Consider the following 25,519-nt stretch of genomic DNA (forward strand, 5'->3'; position numbering starts at 1 on the left):
ACATGGAGGTAATTGCATCCCCTGCAGGAGATCTCTAATAGTTTATACACACAGCCACACATTCTGGCACTATGAAATGTGCTGTCCATTCCTGAGCTAGAACATCCCATATCAATGACTTTCAAATCATTTCATGTCAGTTTTCATCGTCCTGTTTCCCTCCTTTTGCTCGTCTGTGTTGCCTCTTCCATCGTCACCGTCCCAAAGACCAGCTTCTGTGTTGAGTGTGGGCAGTATGATTGCGCGTGTGAGCAATAATGTAATTTTGCCGCATTGATAAAATATAAATTGTCCTTGAGCTGCGCTTTTCTAATGATCCATTTACCGACAGCCTCCCTGCCATCTCACTGCTCTGTGCATTTGCGCCTCTCCATCCCTCCCACACTTCTCCTTCTTCCCCTTTTCTTCTCTTCCTCCATCTCTCTCTCTCTCCTCTCCATTTTCTACCTTCCCCTCCCACTCTGCCGCCGATACAAAGCGGGGTGGCAAAATCTGCGGGTACGATTGTCAAATCAATTATTCATTCTGTGCAATTACACTCACACAAAGAAGTTTCCCTGTGCTCCGAGTGGTGATTAAATTAACTGCTATTCCAGCTGCCCGTCGCCACCAGCCTAATAGAATATTCATGTAGACGGCCGACGGAATGGCCGATCTCCATTAACTTCATCATGCTCACTTAATTACAGGCTTGTTATTGTATTTACACCTAGTTAGAGCGTGCAGAGCCCCCATCTACTCGTGCCCGGCTTCGGCAGAGTGTGCACGAGTGTGTGACAACACCTAGTTAGAGCTAAGATAACCCCTGATACTCCACTACATGTGGATGTGTGTGGGTCGGATGGAGATGGAGGTCCATTATATCATTAGTAGGACAGTTTGTGTGGTTTTACGCTGTATATGAGAGTTTCATCACTGTTTTTGTATTGCTCACACTTGGCCTTGTTTAACAACACTATTTCTATTCTTCCGCCTTTTGTCTCCAGAGAATATAAACTGTATATTTGGACCATAGTCCAGACTGACAGATGCAAGGTTTGCATTTAGAATAAGATTTTCGAGCAATGACCTCTCTGACTGCAGTACATATGGAGGTGTATCAGTAAAGGACGAGAGCATACATATTGTACATAATGCATTACTGATCTTGTTGTCTTTTATGTTGTATACATTCCTAATGGTTTCATATTTGTGTGCTCTGGTGACATTCCATAAGTCATCCTCGTTCATTAATCTGTTCTTCTCGTTCTCCTCCTGGCCTTCCCAAACCCCATCCCTGATCCTCCGGCCGCCCTGCCTGGCTCTTTAAGGGAGGCTATTTATTTGAACTGCACTCCCCGCTGTGCTCTGAGTTGCGGCGAGGTCTCCCGCTCTTTCTTTTGGTCTCTGTGACTCTTAAATCATTCTTTTATCTGTTCGCCACACAGTGATTGAGGTGGAAAGGAGAAGGAGTGATGGAGAAAGAAAGATGGAGGAGGGGGGGGCAAATTATTTTCTCCTACCTTTCAGAAAAGATGACATGATTGCTTTCGCTTGATCATGCATCATCGCGCCTTTCTATTCGCCCAGATAAATAGACTAGTTTGTCTGTGCCTTCCTTCCTCCCATGTCCCCCGTTCTCCCTCCCTGTCCCCGCCAACGCCTGGATTATCTGGTAATAATGGCTGCTGCTGCTAAAGTCAACCACACCATCGGGTTTGCATGTATCATTACGGTTTGTCACATGTTTTGGAGTGAATGAGTTAGACAGGGCTTTCACAGTGTTTAACTGCTCTTACCGTCTCTATGGGGTCTATGTATATAACCTTTGTTCCCTTTGCTAAGGTGGTGTTTTTCCAGCAGACGCTAATGTAGGATACAGGAAGAAAATGCACAGTATTCAGGAAGATGGTAGATGGCGTGCTTAACAAACCATGTGGACCTTAATTGGTTTGTGTGAGTGCAGCAGGAACGTTTAATGAGTAAAATTTGCTGTTATGTCTTTTCAATAAAACACACTTTAGTTTCCACTACATTTGATATGTTGTACCTACATCATTAGGTAAATTATAACGCACTGACCTTGTAAGAACCTGAACAGTAATCTGAACCTTCTAACTAAACGCTAAGTACATTGTATTTACATATTATTATAGGTTATTAAACATTGTGGTACATTGTAATAAGGAAGTACATACAATGCTTAAGTTGTGTAAAATTTCATTACATAACATCAGAGATATTTCCACTTTTTAGGACATGGTCATGATGCTTTACATCAAGATACCTCACCCATCAGACACAGGTGGTGAGGAGGGTTACGTGTCTTGCTCAAGGACACAACAACAGCATTCATCTGTGAGAGCTAGAATTGCACAGCCAACTTGTCGGTCAGTGGATCTGACCGTTCAACCGATGATGTTTACGTCGAGAGCGGGATTCGAACCACCGACCTTTGAATCGGCGGTTCGAATCCCACTCTGAATTACTGAGCTAGCTTAAATTTCCACTTTTTAAAATCTCCAGCAGAGACCGATATTTGGTTTGGCCTAACCAGCTACCTAAATATGTGTAAAGTATATATGCATAAAGCTTTATCTGTACACATTATTTTAAAGAGGGTGCTACAAAAATGCAACATCACATTTGTATGGGCATTGGTCTTTAAAAAAACCCATATCGGACGAACTCTACATTACATTATTTGTATCAGCCCTAAACCCTGAGATGGCATCCAGCATAAAACATTTTCTACATACATTGTTTTGCCCTCTGAATAAGCTTTACCTTCAGTCAGAAGTCCAGCTCTATTCTACCCTTGCTATTTCACCACAATGCCATTTAGAGTCAATACACCATTATTCCCAGTGTATCTTACAGTCTCGAGCTGAGTTATTACTTGATTTCATGATACTTTGCCTACACTTGCGTCCCCTTATAATGTTGTAAAGATCTGGTTTGGCAGAAAAGCAGCTCCGGTCTTCACTGTGGCGTCATTGTGGCCCACCTGAGGGGATAACAGGGGGGCAGATATTGACTTCATGCTCTTGTTGGTCTTCTCGATCAATCCCCTGATACTTTGTGTGCATGTGTTCATCATCGATCCATCAGTTCAATTCTGTCACCAGTCACTGCGCTCAGTGATAACATTACTGATGACACTACAGCCGGCAGTACAAGTTACAGGCAGTTACAGATAAAACTGCGTTTGGTGGTAATGTTGAGCTGCTGTTAGCCACTTTAGCGCATGGCTAATAATACAGATTAGGTAAAGTGAACTAAAAGCGTGATCTGCAACACTAGCAAAAGGGTTTTTTCCCATTCTAAAAATCGGTGTAGACTTTTGTAAGCTTAATGTTTTTGATAGTAGTTTTACCAACAGGTAAGTTGTATTTTTGCGATTTTTGGTTTGTTGTTAAAAAGATTATAAGACTAACTTATTCTTTGGTGATGGTCCAGAATCTGTTCCTTGCCAAAATGGTTCTAAACCACTAACACACTTGTCCTGCCTAGACAGGTCCTGGTTGAGTTATAACACATGTAGATCAGGATTATACAAGCCTCAAATGTAGGACAATACAAAATTACTCAAACAGGTATGAGTCAATTTAAATACAATTTTGATAAGCTAATGGTCAGGGAACACCATTATGGCAAGATTTAAAGCTGTTTATTTTATAATGTGTCCAATTTAATATCTTATGTTTTTTTAGGTCGCGCCAACCACTACAATAGCGAGAAAGACGTGTATCGAAGGCTTAAAGAAGTCCCAGACAAGGCTTTGGCGATCAGCGGCTACTCCGAGATCAACTTATCCAAACTCTTCCAGGCCTTTTCTTTTCTCAAATAAACCCACAACATAATATACCACCACATCAGAGACCAACCTCTACACCATTTTATCAGATTGCACCTGCTTTGTCTCCCATTTTAGGGTCATTTTAGGCGTTTGACCCCTGGACCCTCTCCAACCAACTGCCCTATACATAATAGCTTTGGTATAGAACTTCAAATCCAATCACAATCGTCCACCCTTTGACATAGACACCGCCTGCAAACTCTTGACTTGACCCCATCACTTGCTATGTGAGGGAGGGGGAAGGGGGGGCAGCAATCAAACCTAAATGGCCCAAGCTATTGTGTGCATGTGTGCGTGTGGGTAAAAATGACTTATCGTTGCTAGCAGCCAGTGTACTCCAAAAAGCCACTAATTAGCCAATGATAGTGACCCGGGCGACTAGGACCAAGCGAATGCCCGCAGCGAATGGGACACTTGTTCTGATTACTACCATTCATCCCTGTTGTGCAGCAGTGTGCCCGACTGCTAGTGTGTATGAGAGAGGGGAGAGGAGGATGCTGGGAAGGGATGGGGTGGGCATGACCATGGACCACGTGCTCTAAACTAAAGCTATTGTATCAAACGTCTCATCTTGTTTAACTGTTTTTCATACTTTGTCTTTTAAACGATTATTATGTGTGTAACTCTGGACAGTTTATTGTATTTTGAAGTATTTGATACTGGTATTACGATGAAATCATTTTGATACTCAATAAAATTCTGATTAAGTTTTGTTAAGTTTGCGTTTTTGTATTTGGGTTTTTTGGAATAACTTTAAAAACATTGCTACGAGCAGACTTACAAAACATTAAAACGCTCTATTTTTATATATTTTTTTGTGTTCCCAGAATCACAACAGGCCTAAACATGACGTAAGATGTGATGCGTAGATATTTCAGTTTCGCAAATACATATTTTAGGTTGACAGCTAAAGAAATACTCCTAATAATTTGTTCTAATTTCGTGTTTTCATTGGATTATGATTTTAATGTTTACCATCCTCGTTGCAAAATGCTCTTCCATAATCCTTCCTATTTTGCTCTTCACCATCACCCATGTTCAAACTGAGCTAGAACATACTACCAGCTTGTGAACTGATTTATATTTTAAGTGTTTCTTTGTGCTGTTTTTTTTTAATAGACCTGTTGCAAACCTGGAGTTGAATCTTCCATGTAAGTTATGTGCTGCTTTCCTCATTGTTTATTCACACTTTGAGTAAAACAGGCTGAATATAATGTGTTCCCAGAAGCCTGCCTCGTTGTGGTCAGATTGCGTAATTTCTTTAAAACACACTTATGGAATGTGAAAGTCAATCAGTGCGGTTTTGTGACCACGTGACACAGTGAAACGGTCTTAATGTGTGATGTGCAAACCCTTTAAACCCGCCTCAGCTCAGCGTGCAGCTATGTACAAAGCCTCTACTCATTTTTCTCCTTTTTGTTAATACAGTGGGGGATTTTTTTACTCGTTCCTGCCGTGTGCATTTCCATAAACACTGCACGCCTCGCAAATCACTTCAAAAACCACTGTAACTTGTGAAAGCAACCTTAAGTGGGCTGAACACTTACACCGTGATCCGCTATGCGATGGATAGTGCGCGCTGCGTGAGAGCCACAGCCATTTACTCCTTATTGCGTCTAACTTTACATATTTATTAAATCATATCAACAGTGCAAGGCTCCATCTTACTCTTTGCATCAATTTGTTTGGCAAAATTAATCAGTGGGGCTCTAATGGTGCGCTGTTTTGAAGTAAGTGCCTAGTTTTAGGCTTGGACCAGTCAAATGGGAATTAATTCGACTGTGGTAAGCTAATAAGGTCGTACACGACGCTTTTATTTGCTGGTTTTAAGCTTTATTGCTCGTCGTTTTGACCAGCAATGGACAAGGTAGGCTTTGATGAGGGAATTAGTCGCCTATTCTGTCGCTGTTATTCATAGGGAGGTGTACCATACAAGTGCCAGAAAGGGGTGTCAAAAGGAGAGCCGGTCCTATTGCAAAGTGTCTCCCTTGTTGGAGCTGAATGGGCGGTTATGAGACGATAAACCGCTTAATACACTGAGCTAATTGGATGAGAGCAAGAGAGACGGAGGAATTAAGGGGCGAGCGGAGAGGGGCGCGCGGTGCCATGGCCTCGCTATTCAGGAATGGCTCGCCTGGAGGGGAGCGGCGAGGCTCGGGGTGTTCATCATCAAAGCGCCTTTTAGAGCGTCTCACTCCCGGGGCCTGAGTGAGCAGTGAGCCAGGCGGCTGTGTGGAGTGATTGGATCTATTCTCTCAGGCGGCGGGACGCGCTGAGAGAAACGAGGCCCCGGTGAATCCAAATCACGGGCCAAATCACGTCCTGGACACAGCTGGACTTGGAAAGGCGAAGCGATGGTCATGATGAAAATGGTGCATTGGGAGAACATTACACCTGCGTTAACCTGTGAGGAGACGGTATTGTGAAACCCAATGCACCAGCACATCGTGTTACAAAACGGCGCCTGTGCAGCTTTTAAATGCCGCCAAATTTGCGTATTTGCGCATGATTGGGCAGTGTGGTTCTGTGCGCCAACATTGCACATATGCACAGGAGCCTTTCATCCCTGGTCTGGGATAGGCTGAATGAAAAGGCACACATCCAACAAGTGTGACTTTATGGGTTCACACAGCCACTGAATTTCAATTTTCTCGCCTTTTTGCGCCTCAGAGAAAGTTTAAAGCCCGGCTCACAGCGGGCCACCCGCCTCCCAGCATTCCCTGGATATTAGGGACAAATTGGTTTGCTATTCATTAGTTATATTCACAATAAGATTAAAAACTCCCTCGAGCAATCTCATCAAAACCCTATACAAGTAAAGTACTTTCGCTTCACTGCTCTACAGAATAAAAACAACGTGGGGTTATGGCTGTGCATAACAATCTTTCCCTATGCGCCATGGTCCAAAGCTGAATTCAAACTATCCAAATTCATTCTCCAATTTCCCTCATTTGGTCTATCTTGTGATTAACAGGTGTATAGACAATAATGATCTGTAATACCAAGCCTAATATGGAGGGGCAGGGTTGCGCACAAAAGCACTCACTTAAGAACGGAGACTAAATTAATCCTCGGAGTAATTTCACGCGATTTGCCCGGGCTCAAAGATGGGTCAAACGGGACAAGAAATACCATTGATTGCTGCAGTGGTCCCGCGCGTCTCTCCGCTGTGGTCCAATGGAAAAAGGAGAGATTTGGGGGAATTAACTCGACGAGGTGCGTGCGTGAAAGGCGTTTTTGATGAAGTGGTTTGTTACCTCATTAATGACAAAGGCAGAGAGCTTCCATCGACATGGCATTACAGATGTTAAGACCAATTTAGCGCCTTTAAAGGGCCTTGAAGGAAGTTTTGTGGCGGGTCCCCCAGATAAAGTGGGCGATCTAATTGAAAAGCCCTCTCTATTGTGCGTGCGCTTCACATGTTGGGGATTAGGTTCATGAATATGGTCAGTATTTTGTCAACTCCGCTGAAGAGGATTGACGCACGCAGGGCCACTGGATTACATTTGTCATTTGGGACCTAATACATGTTTTCTTATTGAGGTGGAATAATGTGCCACCATGTTGGCTTTATCCCTCACAGCTGCGCACAAGCATTTTTCAACAACCTGTTTCTTAAAGCTTAACATTTTGGCTCACAACAGTAGGAGGATTCATATATTTGCTCATTGATTTAGGACAAAAACACAATTTCTTTATAACACCTTTTATTAATAGTTCTATTATAGCCTATTTCACATTTTCTCCTGGTTTAGGCCTAAAGCAATTTGAAATAATAAAATTTAACTCATTGAAGCAGTGTCCATTTATTCAAATTATTAAACCAGGAATTTTACAATCACTTAAGAAAAATCTGTCAGTCCCTCGGGGTAAGTATAGACATAAATAATGATCTAGAAACCTAATAATAATTCATAAACACAAGTGTAATTCTAGACAAGGGCGTCATTCATTGAACACTACATTGAGTGCAAGTGATCAAAACACGGTCTAGTTTAAATATACACGACCTTGTTTTGAAAATCATCTTTTTTTCTTCTATCTTTTCACAATATGTACATTTTCTCACACAGTCACGTCATCAGAGACAGATCTCGACTTGCACCTGCAGCCAGTCTCAACCCAAACACTGCTGTAATATGCAACAGGAAAGACTTCGGGTTTTGAAGGAGTACAGTGTGTGTTGAGTTTGGCTCTTTGGACATGTGCGAGTGGAGAGGCTTGCAGAGAAGGCTACGGAAGGTATGGACAGTTTTTTCCTTTGGTTCATGGGGGACCTCCTCCAACATGCCTTTATTAGGAGCAGACTGGCTCAGCCCACAGTAATGCATACAGATGAGGCCATTGCGTAAGTCCTGGTGTTTTGAGATTACTATTTTAAATGGGTTTTGGAAAATGTATGCATTGAAAGAAATTATTACAGAATTTAAAAAGAACATGGCCAGCTCAAATAATTGTAAAAAATGTGGAAAAGTAAAAATAAATAAATACAAATAATAAGTAAAGCCTGATTTTCAAATTATATAAATCCATTACATACAGATTGAAAGATTTCATTTGCATAATATATTTTGAATTTATGTGTAATAATTCATGTTATATATATTTTTATTTATGAGAATGTTCAAGACTGTATAGTTTTTCCGGTTACGCCTGTATGAATAAAATAGAAATCAAGGCTGAAACATTATCCTATGCACTAAAATAGAGTAGAGCAATGGCGAAAGGAATAAATTAAGATTATAAAACTGTTTCATGACAAGCCTTGAATCTAAAATACATAAATGCTGAAAACGTTTCAACCTGTGTGTGTATTGAGCTGGACTTTTGTTTCACTTTGAATTGGATAAATGAATTCCTTAAATAAGCAGCCTTCTTATTAAAAAGTGAGTTCATCGATGAGTGTTCTTATCAGACATCACTTAGCCAGTGCTCTCTCAAATTTGGTCGTGCTATTTTGTTGGGGGACATGAGGTAATTGGGACAGTGGAGCATCACGGGACAGCAGCCTCCAGAGGTATGAATGTGAGGGCGGGGTTTTGGGGGGGACAGGGGAGTCGCGGAAATAGGACAAGCCCGGGACAGGAGGCTAAGGCTGGGGTAGAGTGTTCAGCACACCTCCTTCCCTGTGGCTCCGGGCGGCAGGATGTTGAGCTGGGTGAGCTGTGCCGAGTGTTCCTTAGCCTTGAGTCGGAGAGCAGCGATACTGGAGGCCCGGCGGTCAGCTGCAGCCGAGGAAGAGGAGGAGGATGAAGAGGAGGGGTCTGGCAGCACCGGGCCTGTGTGGGGAGGGCTGTCGACAGGGGGGGCGGGCTGGCGGAGGAGAGCAGCCGCGGTGGAAGCACTGGTTAGGGGGCCCATACTGGAAAAGAGCCTGGAACACAAGCACAAGACTAAAAGTTAGAATTCTCTATATTTCAGTACTGATATGCACTGAAATATCAACATTACATTTTATTTTTCTGTGACTTTTTTGTGATTTTTACTTTATTACCAGCGGATAGGAAAGGTAGATAGGGAGCCAGAAAATGTTTGTTTTTATTTTAAAGTATTAATCATTTGGTTACAAGTACAAAACATCACAAAGTCATGGATTCTTTGTTATAATTTTAATTCACAAATGTGTAATTACCAAACATATTTTGTTTTCCAAAATTGGAGACTTTCAAACTGCATATTTGTGTTGATCTCGTTTTCAAATTATACTTCAAGCTACTTTATCACATTTCAAAAACCTGAGACACACAGTGGGTGGTTCCTGTATCTTTGCATTATTGTTCTAATTCGTGAAAAGCAAATCAAGGTTAATAACAACATAAGTATGAAATGAGGACCTAATTGTGTCGTGCAGTTTTGCAGTGACATCGCTCCTCACAGCTTCCCCTTTAAGATCACAGCTTTGGTTCATTTATTAGGGCATCTGACAGTGATTATACTCCACTGTGAATCATTAACAATATCACACATTTGTCAGACATGAGACGATTGTAGTACCATTTATTCTAGCAGTTGCTTAAGGAGCAATTCTTCCTTTTGTGAAAGCTTGACAATAGGGATACAATTTAATATCTTGTTGGGTTTCAGAAGACATCATCATAGCAGTCCTAATATGTAGTGTTCGTTCAGAGGGGGGCGTGCAAATTATGCAAAATTACTGTCTTTACATTCTTATTTTAGTGTATAAATGTTTTAATTTGGAGATTTTGCTTGTGGATATTCTGTCTGTGTGATCCTTCCATAGCAGCTGGACAAAAGTAGGTATTTCTTAAAGAATGTGGTGATGTCCTGAGACTGAACATCACATTCTAGCTGGAGATCAAGCTATATTATAATTGTAGTAAAAGAAAATCTCACTTCTGCCAATGGATCATACCTGGACGACTGAGGGATTACACAGATATATTCTAACTGATCATATTTCGCAGATTTACCTTCCAAAAGTAGGTCCGATGAAGGCAGGATGGCGAAACATGGCGGCTGTCCCTAAGAACGTGCCCAGGCCCAGCGGTGTGGCGAGGGGTGGAGCGGCGCCGTTGTGAGGCGGAGGGGCCAGTCCGGGAAAGGCAGCGGCCGCAGCAGCGGCGGCCGTCCAAGCGGACTCCAGGGCGGGGTGGGGGTGAGGAGGGAAGGGTCCGCCCTCCAGGTAGTGGCTCAGGGGGTGTCCTGCTGCCAGAGGCCCAGGGAAGGGGAGACCTGAGGGGTGGGCCTGTACACCTGCCTTCTCACGCTTCCTCCACTTGGCCCTGCGGTTCTGAAACCACACCTGAGAGACAGATATAGGATACAATTAGTCATTCATGAAAACACAACAAAATGTGTTCAGCCGACAGGTGAAGAAAGTCATCTGGAGCCAGTGTGTATCTAAACCCATAGGTCTACTTGCTATTCTGACACAAATTGCCTTTACTAAAATGTACAAAATATTTTAAAAATGCTAATAATTTTCATCAATACCCAAGATTCGCCTGTGATCATTGTTTTCTGTTTAATATTCATCATTTACGCATTGATACAACTTTCTGAATCTGCTTCTTTGGTCCTGTCTGTGCCATATCCCCTAATGTCTCAACAGGTGATGCTCAAAGATTGCATGGGCCCGCACAAAGTTTATATGACAGAGAAGTTTCTTTCCAATCCACCACAGACGAGTGAGTGTTGTGCCAAAATAGTTGTCTAGTTCAGGTGGTGTCCAATAGGCGTAAAGTCAACGGTAATTACACGCACAGTAAACCACGCCGCGCACTGTTCCTCACTAAATCTACTTTCTGACTAATTAAAGCCTGTCCCGCAGTCAAGCTTCAGAGTGGGGAGAGATAATTAAGAGCGGTGTTAACAAAAGATCCCCGAAATTACCACTGAACTGGCTCCAATAGCAATTAATGCGCTTTAAATTAAATTCTTAAGAGATGTAAGTACAAGACGAGACTATTTAACTTTCCCACGCATCCACTGTTGGCCAGTTTGCACGGGGCGCTCACAATGAGGAAAATGTCAACATGAGCCACAGTGATTGAACAGCGAGGCTTGAGCGACAGGGACAGTGCACACACCACACACACACACCACACACACACCACACACACATACACACATGCGCGCATTTTTCCCGGAGGGCTGTTTAGCATTACACAGCCCCTGGGGAATTTATGACTTTTTATCACCTCCTGATGGCGCCCGTTAAGTGATTTGTTCACCTACGGCCCCTAAAGAGACATCTGTTGTTTTACCGTGTTTGAACTGTCTCTCTGGTTATGAGCCCGGCCTTTCGACATGCGAGCCACGCTTTCAATGCAAGGCGAAGGAAAAGGAGGAGAGAGGGGAGGATGGAGATGAGGACGAGGGAGAGAGAGAGAGAGAGAAAGAGAGGGAAGGGAGGGGGTGAAGGGAGGCAGAGGTGATGGCGGGGGGGGGGGGGGGGGGGAGCAAACACGTTTAATGGTCTCTCATTCGCTCCCAAGTGCAAAGCATCGGATCAATGCAGGTCTATTGCAATCACATAATGGGAAATCAAATAGCATTAGCGCTCCCCTCGCTCTCTCCCTCGTTCCTCACCATCGCCCCCCTTTCCGTCTCCTGTGATGGGAATTCAAACAGCACATCATCTCAGGAATATACTGTGTTTGCTCCTGCGCTAAGTGAGCTTTTTATGAATTGCCAGCGTCGCCTTAATTGCCACTAAAACGCGCGTAATAACATTCAATAACAGGAAAGACCTCCCCATTTAACACATTTTTGCCATAATAAATTACTGCCCAAATTGGCCCCTTTAATCGGTGATCGCCAATCAGTGACGCATCTTACCGGTTATTACTGTGCACTGTGCATTTTAAAAGCAATATAAAACATTAGGCAACAGGATACTCGCTTTACAAGCCGCTGGAGATAAAGGTGCAACTGAACTTACTTGAACGCGGGCCTCGGTAAGATCCAAGCGCATAGCAAGCTCTTCTCTGAAAAGCACAAAATGGACAAAAAAGGAGAGAATAAGCAAGAGGAGACAGACAGAACAGATTCAAGGTTACAGGCCAGCGCTTGGAAGCAGGGCAGAATTGCTGTTTTGTCCCCACCTGTTGTTCACTGTCAACAATAGACGACCAAAATAAGCTTGATTTTTTTCACCCTGGCATGAACTGCAGAAAGACGCCATGGCCATATTCTATTTTGCCTGTCACAGATGGGCAGAAATAGGCCTAGTGATTGTTAGATTTTCCTTAGCCCAGGCCTGTCACTGTAACAACATAATGGGTGAAATAATGACATCTAAACTAGCCTGCCACAAAGCAATTGACGCTCCGTTCAGCCGCAAGATGGGCTTGTGTAGTGAAAATTAGACCTACAAGTCGCCTTACAAGTAAATCGATTGGAAGATTTGAATAATCTCAATATAAAAATGTATATTCTTCTTTGATAAATTGCGTTTTATGATCGAGGGTGCAGGCTATAGAAAATACAAAATGAATAAATGTTTTGTTTTTCTGCTGTGCGTCTTTTACCCTTGTGCGTAAACGTGCGTAATGTGCGCATCAGTGTGAGCCAGAACAGGAAAGCACCTGCCCCCGGGTTCATAGTTTGGCCCAAGTGTTTCCCCTTTCAGTATCATGTCCAGCAGGAAACACAATCCGCTACATTTAATTATTCCTCGTGAGAATAATGGCGTTGTGTTGTGCGTCTACGGGAGCCGGGGCAGGTAACAAAACGGTCACACTGTTCACACTTAGGCCCATTGTGTTCACGTATGCGAGGCACGGGTTTGGTATTTGTGTGTTTTATGAGCTGCTACACTGTCCTTTTACACCCGTGTGAACTTGGACCATTTATTCAAATTAATACTTGGCAATTATTTTTAGCCTTTGTGGAAATTAAAAAAAAAAAACAAAACAAAAACACTGCATAATATTTGGGTGTTTTATGTTTTATGCATTGCAAAATAATATATTAATTCAATAATAGCCGGGTACTATTTTGTGACAATGTAAATATTTAAATCCTATTTTTGCGGTTCTAATGTCCAGAACGAATTTTAACATGATTTTATATATAAATTATAATTATTGGGCACATATCATTAATTTATACTAAAAAGATTAATTGATATTTTAAGAATGAGGCACAGTGTTAGAATAAACAGCCCACAATTTAGCGGAGTCTTGGTTGTTTTTCTAATGCAGAGCTTAACCCAATAAACTGTAGCAATAAAATGCAAAAAATACATTTAAAATAGAGCTTTAATTTTCTCACCTCGTAAAAACGTCCGGGTAATGCGTCTTTTGGAAAGCTCTCTCCAGCTCTTCCAGTTGATAGCTCGTGAACGTAGTCCTGTATCTTCTCTGCTTCCGTTTCAGCATCCCTTCTTCCGAGTCACTGCCAGCGGACAGGCACACGCTGTCCTCGCCGTCTCTCACATCTCCGTCTCCGGCGTTCAAGCTTTCCCTCTCTTCGTCTTTCGGTGATAAGACTGAAGCGTCCCCGCAGCTTTCCTCCTCTTTACCGGTGTCCTCCTCAAACTTCAGTGGGCCAAGCTCCACCAGCCCCAGACTACCGTCCTCTGAGCCCTCACCGGGGCTCTGGTCGCCCTCTCCCCGGGTCAGAGATGCGTTCTCCCGGTAAGACTTGCTGCGACTGATGCTCACCTGTGGCGCCTGGGTGATTTTGAGGTTGTCGCTGGCTTGTTCTAGGAGTAACCTCTCCCTCTCCAGCTTCTCAGTGTGCTCGTGCAGGTACTTCCCCCCAGGACCGTAGAGCCGCCGGAGTTTGGGAGGCAGGTGCATGTCTGCGCTCAGAGAGAGGGGGTCTTTCATTGGCCCTGGAAGATGCAAAACACGTGCGTAAAACTGAGAAAAGGAGACGTCAGCTTCGTTTAACACATTCTTAGGCAGTGCTTTTAGGATTACCAATTTATTTATGCCATTAGCTGTCTAAACAATGTTACAATCTTGTACATTTTTTGGTAAAATAATAGATATATAGCAAGCCATAAAACCGAAAAAGTAACTTGCAAGTCAAAAGTGTAACCTACCGTCAGTGGTTTTGTCCAGCTCTCCTCTCCCGGGCAAACCCAAACTTTGTGCCCCTATAAGCCTGACCTTACAGGGGCTGCGCCGGCCCAGGATACTGTCTATGCAGTAGGAAGAGAGCAGCGTGGGGGATTTGCTGTTCTTCCTTTCGCTTCTGTCGTGGATGTCGTCTTCAAACTGACCGCTCATGTCGACTCCCTGGTTTGTCCTGTTCCTTGACCGTCTCCCGCTCTCCCTCTCGCGCGCGCGCTCGGTGTCCGGTGCGTTACTTCTCGTGTCTTTGAGTTTACGGCCGTGTCAGAGCGCACCGGGGCTGTTCACTCCTCCCTCTTCTCTGTCTCTCTCTCTGCTCTGTCGCCCCTGACACCCTCGCAGCTAATGACAGACAGCGGTTTGGCTGCGCAGTACAGCGATGTGCCAGCCGCTTCTCTCCGTGCGCTCGCTTCGTTTACGTGGAAGTTGCTCCTGCGCGCCTGATTGGCTCGTACATGTGTATGGCACTAGACAGTGTTGAGCTGCTTTATATATTTTGGCGTTTAAAGTTAATTTGGGGGTAGGACAGCAAAACCTGACATGGAGTTTTTCAGGACTGAACTTTACGCACACAAAACACACATGTTCACACTCATTCACTTCAAATATTTTATAACAGCTGTAGAATATAAAAATAATATTCAATAAACTAGGCTCAAATGTATTAATCTTCCAGCTGTATCTTTATTAAACATCTAAACTGAATAAAGACAATATTGTTTTTAGATATATAGCCTTAAATAGTATCACAGTTTTATGATGCATTTTTAAAGGATAGAACTATATAATATATATTTTTATTTTTTTATATATATTGATTTAGTCATCATAGGCTACTGATTAACCAGGTTCAGAAACTACAGGCCAGTATTAAGCGTACAAAAAAACAACAAATACAGAAATACAATAGCCTAGTTGCACTGGGTTAAAATAATAATAATCTATATATATTTTAAAAGAAGGATTTGTGACTTTAAAGTGACAGTGTATCTTCTATACTCTAAATCCTTGTGCCAAATCTGTCACAGAGTTTGGCTTCGACCTTACGCTGCACCTGCAAAGATGCACGGGTGAAATCACCGCCAGAAATATCAATACAGGAGCAGGATTAGCACTTCTATATACCGGTGTTTTACGCAGCATTGTTTTAATCATATTTTCAACATTATTAGTCTTGGATTTTGTGTATTAAAGCCGTTCCAAGCGGAGTATTGTTGGGTTTCTTGTCTTTCACTCTGCTGGCCTGTCTTGTTCTCCAGCTCAATTGGGTTCGCTCTGCTGGAGTTGTGGATTGACTTAAAAAGTGAGGGTGGCGCACGGGGAGACGGGATACCACGCAGGGGACTCCGAGCTCCAGAGAGAGAGAGTGGGGGGGGGAGAGATGGATCGAGAATGTAATTTTAAATGAAAGTCTATTTAACCTGCTGTGAATGGCATGACCCCTATCCTCGCCTCAGAGCCCATCACTGTTAAATGGATCATTTTCAGAATTCAATCCAAAAACTTCAGCGAGCTGCAATTTACTCTCGTGCGCTCTCTCTCTCCGTCTTCCTCTCAGTTATGTATCTGTCTGAGGAATAGCAGCTACCCAAAAATATCACAATATAAATATATATATATAGTTTTTATTTTATGTTTTAAGTGATTGTTTATGTCCATCTGTGAAGAGAAATGCAATATGAAAGTAATTTATCTTGGCACAAAGAGCGTAGCCGTGTGCGTAAATGGAGGTACCATGGCCTCATTAAAAAGGATTGGACTTATTATTGACAATTGTTAGGCCTGTATAATTTATCGCCAAGTATTAATAAACAGCGCAGTTTCGGTGTCAGATTTAACCCAACTTTTCTGGTGTCACAAACTTAGAAGCTTGTTTATTTGCGCACAAATCATTGTAATGAGTGTAATAACAATATAAAATGTTATGCCTTTTCCTACGCGGTCACAAACAGACGTGCGTAATACAGACGGGTATTTAGAGTCGCTCTGTAATTTGGGGGCCACAATTTGATTCATTTATCCGCACACTGTTATTAACCCTGTGGAAAAAGAGATGTCAGCCGCCATTTCAGCCAGCAGGACATCCGCGCTTTGTTTAAATGCACTAATTACACGCATACATTAGCCAGAGGGAGGGGGATGGAGTTGAGAAATAGACTGTGTGCAATTTTCAATTTTCTGTCTGTTTGACGCGCAGGTGAAAAGATGACAGCTACAGAGAGGGCCCTGCGTCTTGGCACAGTTCAACATCCATTCACTCCATGTTATAACAATATAACTTCATCTGTGTATGGAAGAAAACAAGGCACGCACCTGTAGCTTGAACGTGTACAGTTTGACCGGATAAACTCTCACTTTGCATATTTACTCTTTTACTTTGCAAATATTTACAATATTTCAACTTTAAGAAATAATTTTGAGTTTAGCGCATTTAAATTGCCATAATATCACTCAAGTATTCAACTACAGGTGTATTAATGTCATGTGATTTCAGCACGTGCCATGTCCAGCTCATTAAAGGCCACATAAACATAGTTCAGACTCAGAGTCGCTGTGCATGTCGTTCAAATGGCGCCATCTTCTGGACAAATTCGTTCAAAGAGCTTAAAGATGTTTTATGAAGTATACTATGTGTCTAATTGTTGTTAAACTGTTACATTGCAGCAGTAAATGACCCTGTTTCATGGAGAGTTTAGATACGTTCATGGAAAATCAATTAAATAAGATCCAGAATGGACAAACCGTGTATTTTGGCCCTGATGATCCCCATTATAAACCGCACTATACCCCATCACTGTGGGCTTGTGGCCTTGTTAGACCAAAGACAACTCTTCCATCCTCGTGCATCCTCTGACATAATTGCTCCGCTCAAGAGGCCAAGCAGGAAAAGAAGGAAGGGAGGAGGAAGGAGTGAGGGTGCACCGGGGAAGGGAGGGAGGCTTTTAAGGCGCGCGTAAGCAAAGTTAATTAGCGGTTATTAACAGCCCGCATAATGAGAGCGAGAGGGAGTCAATTTAATGACTTTGTTAGCGCGAGTTCAGAGCGACAGGCGATGATCGAAACAACAAAGGCAGCCGTGCACGCTGCCATCATCCGTAATTTCCAGCGGTAATGCGGTCTGATCAGAAACAAAGGGTTCTAATTTCGTTCAACTGACTCGATAATTTGTCCTTATGTAAGGAAAATAATTAATGACTTAATGCTGCAACAGAAGTAGCTTTCTTTTGGGGATTCGGGGGCTGGAGAAGGTCGTAAGGAAATCAATTCCGAGGCCTGTAATTATTTACATCATGAATTTAAAACGTGGACGCGCGCCCTCGCTCCCAGATTGCGCACATACAATCTTCCACACGAGAGAAGGGGGTGTCCGTGTGTTTCCTTAAAGCAACAGGAGCTTCAGAAAACTTCCGTATCGGGTATAGTCTAAACCGCGGCTTTTTAAAAAGTGGGAAGAAAAACGCATTTAATATATTTTTCAGCATTTGGGCAACTGCAGCTTCACTGTCTTGGACATTACGCATCATGGTCATCATCGAGGCCTGCGCCAGTGCCGTTTTCATCACTGTAGAGCATTTGTAATATCCTCTCATTTCATCTGGACGCATTAACAAAGATGGACTAAACCAAGCAACAAAACGAGAATAAAGCTTATTCCGTGATATTTTGTATCATGTACCAATTTGGTGAAAATGGTTTCATGTTTTAAATTGAGTTTTTGTCCCCTTTGCCCACGATGCACCAATTTCTAGAAGTTACATTGCCACATTGTACTTTGCTCATTGCTAAATTTTCCAAGGCGTGTGCGTCTTTACGCATGATTTCATCATTCCACAGAAAGCTTGAGTCGAAGAAAAATGTGAGCGCTATTATCGATTGTGGACTATGAGCCGCCCGCAGGCCACTCTTAGATTCATAGCAGGTGGATAGGTCACCCACACGAGAGCGGCAATTTCACGGCCCCCATTGTCTCTACTGATTACTACTTTGATCACAGGAATCAAAAGCCCAGGACTCTCCTAAGAAGCCACTGAGGCCTGGAGCTCGTGAGCTGAAGAGGTGATCATCATCATCATCATGACCATCATCCTTTGCTGCAGCATCACCATAACCATCGTCTCCATTGCGCTCGGCGCTGGGTGACCACACAAACCGAGGACGCGCTGTGTTTTTGCGGTGCCCTTTTATTGATTGCGTGCCGTAATTTTAATTCGATTGCGCGAGTCTCAAAAATTTTGCAAGAATCATCCTAGTAATGAGATAATCAAAGTAATATATGCAAATCAGGGATGTTGCCGTCTTATCAAAACCAGAGTGCCCCCCCTTGAGTCTGAAGAAGTCCATTTATTCAGTTAGTGGCGATACCTTCCGCAAATGGCACGATGCAAATGACAGTTGATTAGACTAAATTAAGAACCTTGTTTCTCCCTGACCTTGTCTGAGTTTTATGTAAATTCATTTTTTTTCTTGCTTTAATGTGATAAAAAGAGTTTACACCTTGGCCTTTATAAATGCGCGCAGTATTTTCCCAGCAGAAACAATAGTCAACCTCACATAACTCACTGTGTCTCTGGATTGGCCCATTTTCTGAGTTTGTCAGAGCTCTGAGTATATTGACCCCAGGCTGCTCCCACAGTGGCAGAAGCTGCACTTATGACTTCCGTGCTGTGGGGGAGTGTGCCTGAAGATGGACTTAGTAGATCTGTGTGCTGCTGCTTGTCTTTACTCTATTATGTGTACTCATGTGTGTGTCATAACATATTGTCTTAGGGACAGATAGAAGTTCCTCTCTGTGGGGTGTGTGGGCCTTAGAGATGGCAAAGGACTAAATCCAATATAGATTGCAGGGCTGCGCTGCCTCCCGCTGGGGACCCTCAGACTTGCAGGCCAAGATCGAAGTGCTTTCTCCCTCATAAATTGGTCCACAGGCGTCTCCACTAGCGCTGGCACTGCCCATGATCTGATGAAGACCAACACAAACTTGGCTTTTGATATAGTTAGTTCAGTCAGGAAAAGTATAAACACACCACCTCCAGACCAAGTCCAGTCAAGTCCCACTCTCCTCATCCTTTTCCATACCAAAATAAAGTACTGATTTAGAAAGGCAGTCTCGTTCACTCTGTGGTCGTTTTTCAACAGGAGGGTGACTGGCATAACTGGCCCCATGCAAGTGTTTGGACTGATCCACGCTGCTGCCCCTTGGTTCAGCGTTAAGGAAAACACAGGCAGTACCCCAAGCCCATTACACTTCCTGCTAGACTGCCAGTGCCTGTCATTTTGCCTCTGCCCAGGGAGCTAATTCTATTTGAGATGAGGTGTCTGAGGTGGCCTGCTTCAACAGACTGTAGGCCATATATTTTGCCATATACTTTATTTGAGGTCCATATGTCCCAGTGTCTGGCTATGTCATGTTTTATGGAGGATATAGTGCAAAGACTGGTTTAAACATAGGTGAAAGATAAAACTATAATGATTGTAATGCTCTAACCTTAAACAATCTAAATGTTTTGCTTTATATGCACCTCTTACCCTGAGAAAAGTGAAAACATCAAAAATAACTTGTCTCATAGCGCGTTTCCAGATGGTTTACATTCCATTAGTCGTTCCATACTTGCTGGTGGTGAGCTACTATTGAAGGTGTAGCTGCCTTGGGGTAGTCTGACAGAAACGAGGCTGTCGGTCTGCGCCATCGTGAAGTGTCTTGCCAAAGGACACAGCCGCAAATTGCTCTAAAGCTACTGCTGCCCCACTGTGGCGCCTTGTATTTCCTGCGGTCTCCCATCTAAGTACTAACCATGCCCAGTGCTGCTTAGCTTTCGAAATCGAATGAGACGGGCTTTGACGAGGTGGTTAATATCGTTTTACTCCAGAGCCATGCTAAAAAGATTAAATCCAGGAATAAACCAGAAATAAGCCCCACCCAGGCAAGAGAAAAAAAACTAAAACTGAAATAAAACGTAAGTACGATTGCCATTAAAAGGGGGTTATATTGCAGTTAGAGCATCTCTGTTAATAATGCTTGGTCAGGTAAGTATGAATGCATCTCCTCAAATGTTTTCTTATGTCCCAACTTGTAATTAGACTGGTCAACTCTGCTTTGCTCAGCTTTGGTCTGACAGAAGAAGAAGACCAGATAGCACAGGTGAGTCTTTAACAAAGGCCAGGTGAGGAAAGGGAGGAACACATTTCACCGGGGGGAAAAAAACTGAATAAACTAAAATTATGTTGTATCAAATGTATTATTTATAACGTGGCTTGGAACATGTTGGTATATTTTGGTTTGGGACTTGAATGATTGTACATATTCACGATTTCTATTCAAATCTCACCATAGATGTTGGGTTACGAGGTGGTCAAGAGAAGGCCAGGCCAAACAAGTCCCATCATTTTCATGCTAAACGCTTCCTTCGTCGACCTCCTGCACCTTATTGATGGGAGCATTGTTTCCTGGACGGCTCCACTTACATCCTGGTATTTTCACTTGGTGCACAACCTACAATGAAAAACAAATGCAAGAAGATAAGAAGTCTGGTTAAATATACTGTAGCACTGTACATAAAATAAGCCACAAACAAATCCCTTTGACATCAATAATTGGTAAATCCTCTGATTAACTTGTAAGAATTGTCCTTGGAGTGCTTAAGTAATTGTGTTTGTGTGTGTCCTGTTTTATTGCATGCTCCCCCTCTCCTTAAAGCACATCTTTATAACCAAGCAATTCCAAAGCAATTTTCTCTGTGGGAGGAGAGTGTAATTTTCTATTCTGTGACACTGTGATGTGTAAGAAACTGGGAGCTGCCGTTAAAAGGCGTCTGCAGCGGCGTGTGTGTAGCGGTGTGGGTGTGCGCGAGGCTCCTTAATGGCCAAAGCGGTGGCGGGTGGCGCGCGGGTGCATGTCAGTAAGGCCACCGCTAAATGACTCCCAAATAGTGCCCTCCTCGTTAGAGCTATCGTCCTGGAAACGCGGGGCTGTGAACCAGGAGAGCGGAGAGATCTGGGATGGTCTTTTATCTTCATATTAAATCATTTGCATAACATTACGGTGAAAGATACAGATCCAGGGGAGACCAGAGGAGAGGGTGCACTGCGATGTCTGTGCAAATCTAATCAGCGTTAAATGGACCTGTCAAATGTGCGCGTGGATGGTTCATGTCAGTATCCGTTTAGCATTAAGCCGCAGTGCTGTCTTAAAGGACTCCAGTTACAAAATACGGAAATTAAAACCAATTTTTTGTTACATATCTAAACACAGCTGTTATAGTTACCTGTCCAGCCAGAACCACACGCTTTGACAAAACTTTACAAAGACGAGTAGATCTGGAGCAGTGTCCTGTGTTCCTCATTACAGAGGGTGTGATTGACAAGGGGTTGAACCAATCAGAGACACGCATTTGTCCATTTCCAATAAATATGGCTGCTTACATGTAAAAAAAAAAAAAGTGTGTGGGGGGGGAAACATCACAAAGGACTGAGAAACAATGCTGATTTTTGAGGATCAACAATCAAAGCGCCAAACTCTATCGCAGGTAAAATAAGTTCTATATTGTTCTGAATCTTGAAAGATTTTTTGAGGGGAGACGTCTTCTGCATTTGAGAAAAACATGATAGAAATGAGCCACTGTGGTTGGATCGTCTCAGGTTAGGACGGAGGATTTTTCACCTTTCTGAATTCGATCAGACTGTAGAAGAGACTGTTGGTTTGTCAGGAAACTCCACTTACAAAATACAGAAATCCAAAGCAAATTCTTGTTTCATATCTAAATACAGCTATAGCGATATATGGCAAGGATACGGGAGGTGGGCCAGGTGTAACCCAGGTGTCCCAATAGTACAATGACCCAAAATAGCTAACTAAAAATGCCCATGCACAAATGATGCTGTTTTGACAACTGTAAAAGCTATAAAGGCCCAGTTTTATATTCCCATGCACGTAATGGTTTGCTTGCTTTGTGTCTGGAGTGACTCGCTGACAGCTGCTGAAAAGAAGAATAAAGAGAAGATGGGAGAATCTCATTACTTAAGAGAAACAAGAGCACAGAAGTGTGTAAACCCATGCTAATTAGTTGCTGCTACTTGCCACCGCCTAATTAATTTAATCAAAAGTACCTTCTCCACTGATGCAGGCTGTATCAATTGGAAATACAATGCAGAGTTCAGACAATTGTTTTCAGCACAATAGACGATGCTAGAAGTCTTTTTTTTTGGCATGTATTTAATGCAGCCCATTCTATTGAGATAAACTCGAAAACATTTGTTTGTGTTTGAGGTGTGCTCCTGTATATTTTATTATTTCCATTTTAAAGGTCCTATATTACACAAAACTGACTCTTGTGACTTTTAAGCCATGTTACAATGTTGTTTCCTCCTCAAAAACAGACATGGAGTTGTGTTTTCTTTCATTCACACATGTTTGAGTAACACTTTATTATTAATCTGTCTACATCTCCAAAGCTCAAAATGCTTTGTTCCACCTTGTGATGTCATGAAGTGGTAGCTGAAGGTGTATGGAGCTTAAAACACAGAGGAGCACCTGTATTACCACGTGAAGTCACAAGGTGGAACAGAGTATTTTCCGTTTTAGAGAAGATCTCAGCCTAAATATGCAGAGTTTGTGTGTTAAACATGTGTGAGTGAAACAAAACACAACTCCAGGTCTGTTTTTGATGAGCAAATAACATTATAACAGATTAGAAAATAGTGTACGGGCCCTTTAAATCTATATGTCAACATTACATCTAAAGGAGACGGCCAAAACCTCATCCATTACTGACATCTAGTGTTTTGTTTTGATTTGCTTCAGTCTCACAATACAGAACATATACATCAGTCTGATTTTGGAGTGAAAAATGCAGGATGGAGTGAATGTGCACGCCTTAGAAACATGACAATACTTTGATGACTATACTATCTACTATACTCAGTCAACTAAGCTTTGGTTGAGTGGCTAGATCCGCTGACCCACAGGTTGGTGGTGCAATTCCAGCTCCTTGGACAACCCACTTTACCTCCAGTGTCTGCGTATAAGAGTGTATGTGAACGTGTGTGTGAATGTCTGAGTGGTTCCTTGATGTAAAGCGCTTTGAGTGCCATGAAAGTTGAAAAGTGCTATATAAAAATGTGAATATTTACTATTTAGCATAAGCAAATAATAAAATATCTTACATCTTCACATACTAAAACTAAAGAACTTAATCGTGCACAATGTAACGCAATGTTTTCTGCTCGACTCGAACGAAATGTTAAAATGTTTCGTCTTACATTCCATGGATTCTTACTGTGAATGAGCAGAGGTCGCCTTGCCACAGATCTTGTAACTTGTTTCCATGGTGCTAGATACGTTTAATACCAAATAGTGGAATTCCAGACAAGACAATAACATCTCCACCAAAAAAGTTATGTAGAGCTATTTTAACATTAATGCATCTCTATAGGCCTTTGCGGCTGCTCTAGTTGTGGTTGATCGGAAATAAAATCCTGTTAGTTGTTCAGTGTTTCATATAATCACGTTTTAAAGTTATTGTTGCTTTCCATTTGTTAACTTTTTCAGTCTTACTCCAGTCAGCTTTAGCATGTGATAGTGACACAGGAAGTTGCCTCAAAACTACACGAGAGACCCATTTACGTGCCACGATACCTGAATGATCCGAGTAATCTGTTTTTGAATGAGCTGACCCATTTAAGTGTCATATGCCAGTGATATTGATATACATTGATTTTGCACAAGACATGTGTTGAAATGCTACCAAAGTGGGCCTAAAGATGTCATCAGCGCACAGAGGCAAGAGAGAGAGACTGTTTATGCATATGTAGACTGTGCAAGGTGAGTGTATCATTTACCATCAAGTCATTGGGTTCAGCAGGCATCTAATAACAAAGCATTTATGGCCCACTTACTCATGCATAGATACAACAGTGACAGTGACAACAACAACCCAGCGCCCCGCATATCCCAAAACACACATCCCGATTGGACTCAAATACTCTAGAATTCTATCATCAGACTCAGCCACGAAATTAAAATCGCTCATTTTCCGTCTCCATACAAGGAGCAGATCAATTTCCGGAGAGTAAGACGTGATATTTTCCTGCCATTGGGCTTTCTCGTCTCTGGCACAGCACCCTGACTGTCTACCAGCAGGGGACCCCGGCCTGACTGCACGCCTCAGCGGAGAACAGTTACTTCTGCCGCCGCGAGTTTATTTGCGCCTCGCTATGAGAATTGCCATCATTTACCCTTCCCCTGCGCCTCCCCAAAAAGAAAAGAAATAGACAAGAAGGAAAGCGAGGCAAGAGTGAGGAGGCCAAATTGATTCTTTTTGATACATGCTGCATGGGGGACATTAGGCACCCCTCGTTTGACCGTCTATTTGGGAAAATGAACTGAATACATTTGTGGTAATGTATATAGGCCTTTTGGGAGGCCTTGCTGTTGTTCAAGTCAGGAATCAGATGCTCATCCCAGCATGCAGTGCAGCATCATCTGGGTTTATTAGAATTCAATTAATCATTCTCTTTCAGAAGTAACTCAGTGTGAGTTAAGCATTACAGTATTAGTAACAGCCTAATGAAAAGACAAATTATATTTAAAGTTATAGTGTTCAAGCTCAACTCCTTAATGTTTCCAGGAAATTCACTACTTTTAAAAGTTTCTGTTAAGATTTACAATCATGGTTTTAATGTATTTGAATGCTGCATTATTCTACCAACATAGATTTATATAGCATCTTTCAAGCCAAAGTGATTTACACTGTATTATTCACTCAGTCTACAAACTGTGGTGCTAAGTTTCTGTAGCCACAGTTGTCCTGGGGCAGACAGAGGTGTCTTGCCAAAGAAGAACGATATGCACTGCTCCAAGCGGGGATCAGCCTGTGTTGGTGGATGAAGGTTCTAACCCCTGTCCCACTACAGCAGGGTGTCCAAACTATGGCCTGGGGGCCAAATACGGCCCTCAGGCCTGTTTTTGTTGGCCCTGTTGAACTGACCCAAATGAGTTGACAGTATGACATTGTATTGTGATCCAAACATAAAATGAACGTTACTCGCCTTATTAAAAGTACTCAATGTCTGATTGCCATTTGAAAGTCTCCTTATATTGACCACTAGTCTGTTGCTCTCTACATCACTGTGCCACAGC

General features: G+C 42.6%; 2 protein-coding genes across 3 annotated transcripts in view; one reads left to right on the plus strand and one right to left on the minus strand.

Moving 5' to 3' along the window:
- Nucleotides 1-4,552, plus strand: part of pola1 (polymerase (DNA directed), alpha 1) — a 48,774-nt gene extending 44,222 nt beyond the window's left edge. The window contains exon 37 of the mRNA XM_033985582.2: nucleotides 3,693-4,552. Coding sequence (XP_033841473.1) covers nucleotides 3,693-3,829 — 137 coding nt within the window. The 3' untranslated portion in view covers nucleotides 3,830-4,552. The remainder of the gene's footprint in view (nucleotides 1-3,692) is intronic.
- A 2,991-nt stretch (nucleotides 4,553-7,543) lies between these two features.
- On the minus strand, nucleotides 7,544-21,699 carry arxa (aristaless related homeobox a). Of its 2 annotated transcripts, XM_055230260.1 has the most exons (6): nucleotides 21,648-21,699; nucleotides 20,712-20,875; nucleotides 13,577-14,141; nucleotides 12,243-12,288; nucleotides 10,270-10,601; nucleotides 8,451-9,212 (listed from the first exon to the last, which is right to left on the minus strand). In XM_055230260.1, exons 3-6 carry the CDS (start codon nucleotides 14,134-14,136, stop codon nucleotides 8,948-8,950), a joined length of 1,203 nt encoding a protein of 400 aa, XP_055086235.1. In that variant the 5' UTR covers nucleotides 14,137-14,141; nucleotides 20,712-20,875; nucleotides 21,648-21,699; the 3' UTR covers nucleotides 8,451-8,947. The 2 variants fall into 2 exon arrangements, with proteins under 2 accessions (XP_033841462.1, XP_055086235.1); XM_033985571.2 differs by lacking the exons at nucleotides 20,712-20,875; nucleotides 21,648-21,699 and adding an exon at nucleotides 14,355-14,977 and having other exon boundaries at nucleotides 7,544-9,212.
- Between the last annotated feature and the right edge of the window lie 3,820 nt (nucleotides 21,700-25,519).

The sequence above is a fragment of the Periophthalmus magnuspinnatus genome, chromosome 20 (assembly GCF_009829125.3).
Source record: "Periophthalmus magnuspinnatus isolate fPerMag1 chromosome 20, fPerMag1.2.pri, whole genome shotgun sequence".
Taxonomy (NCBI): Eukaryota; Metazoa; Chordata; class Actinopteri; order Gobiiformes; family Gobiidae; genus Periophthalmus; species Periophthalmus magnuspinnatus.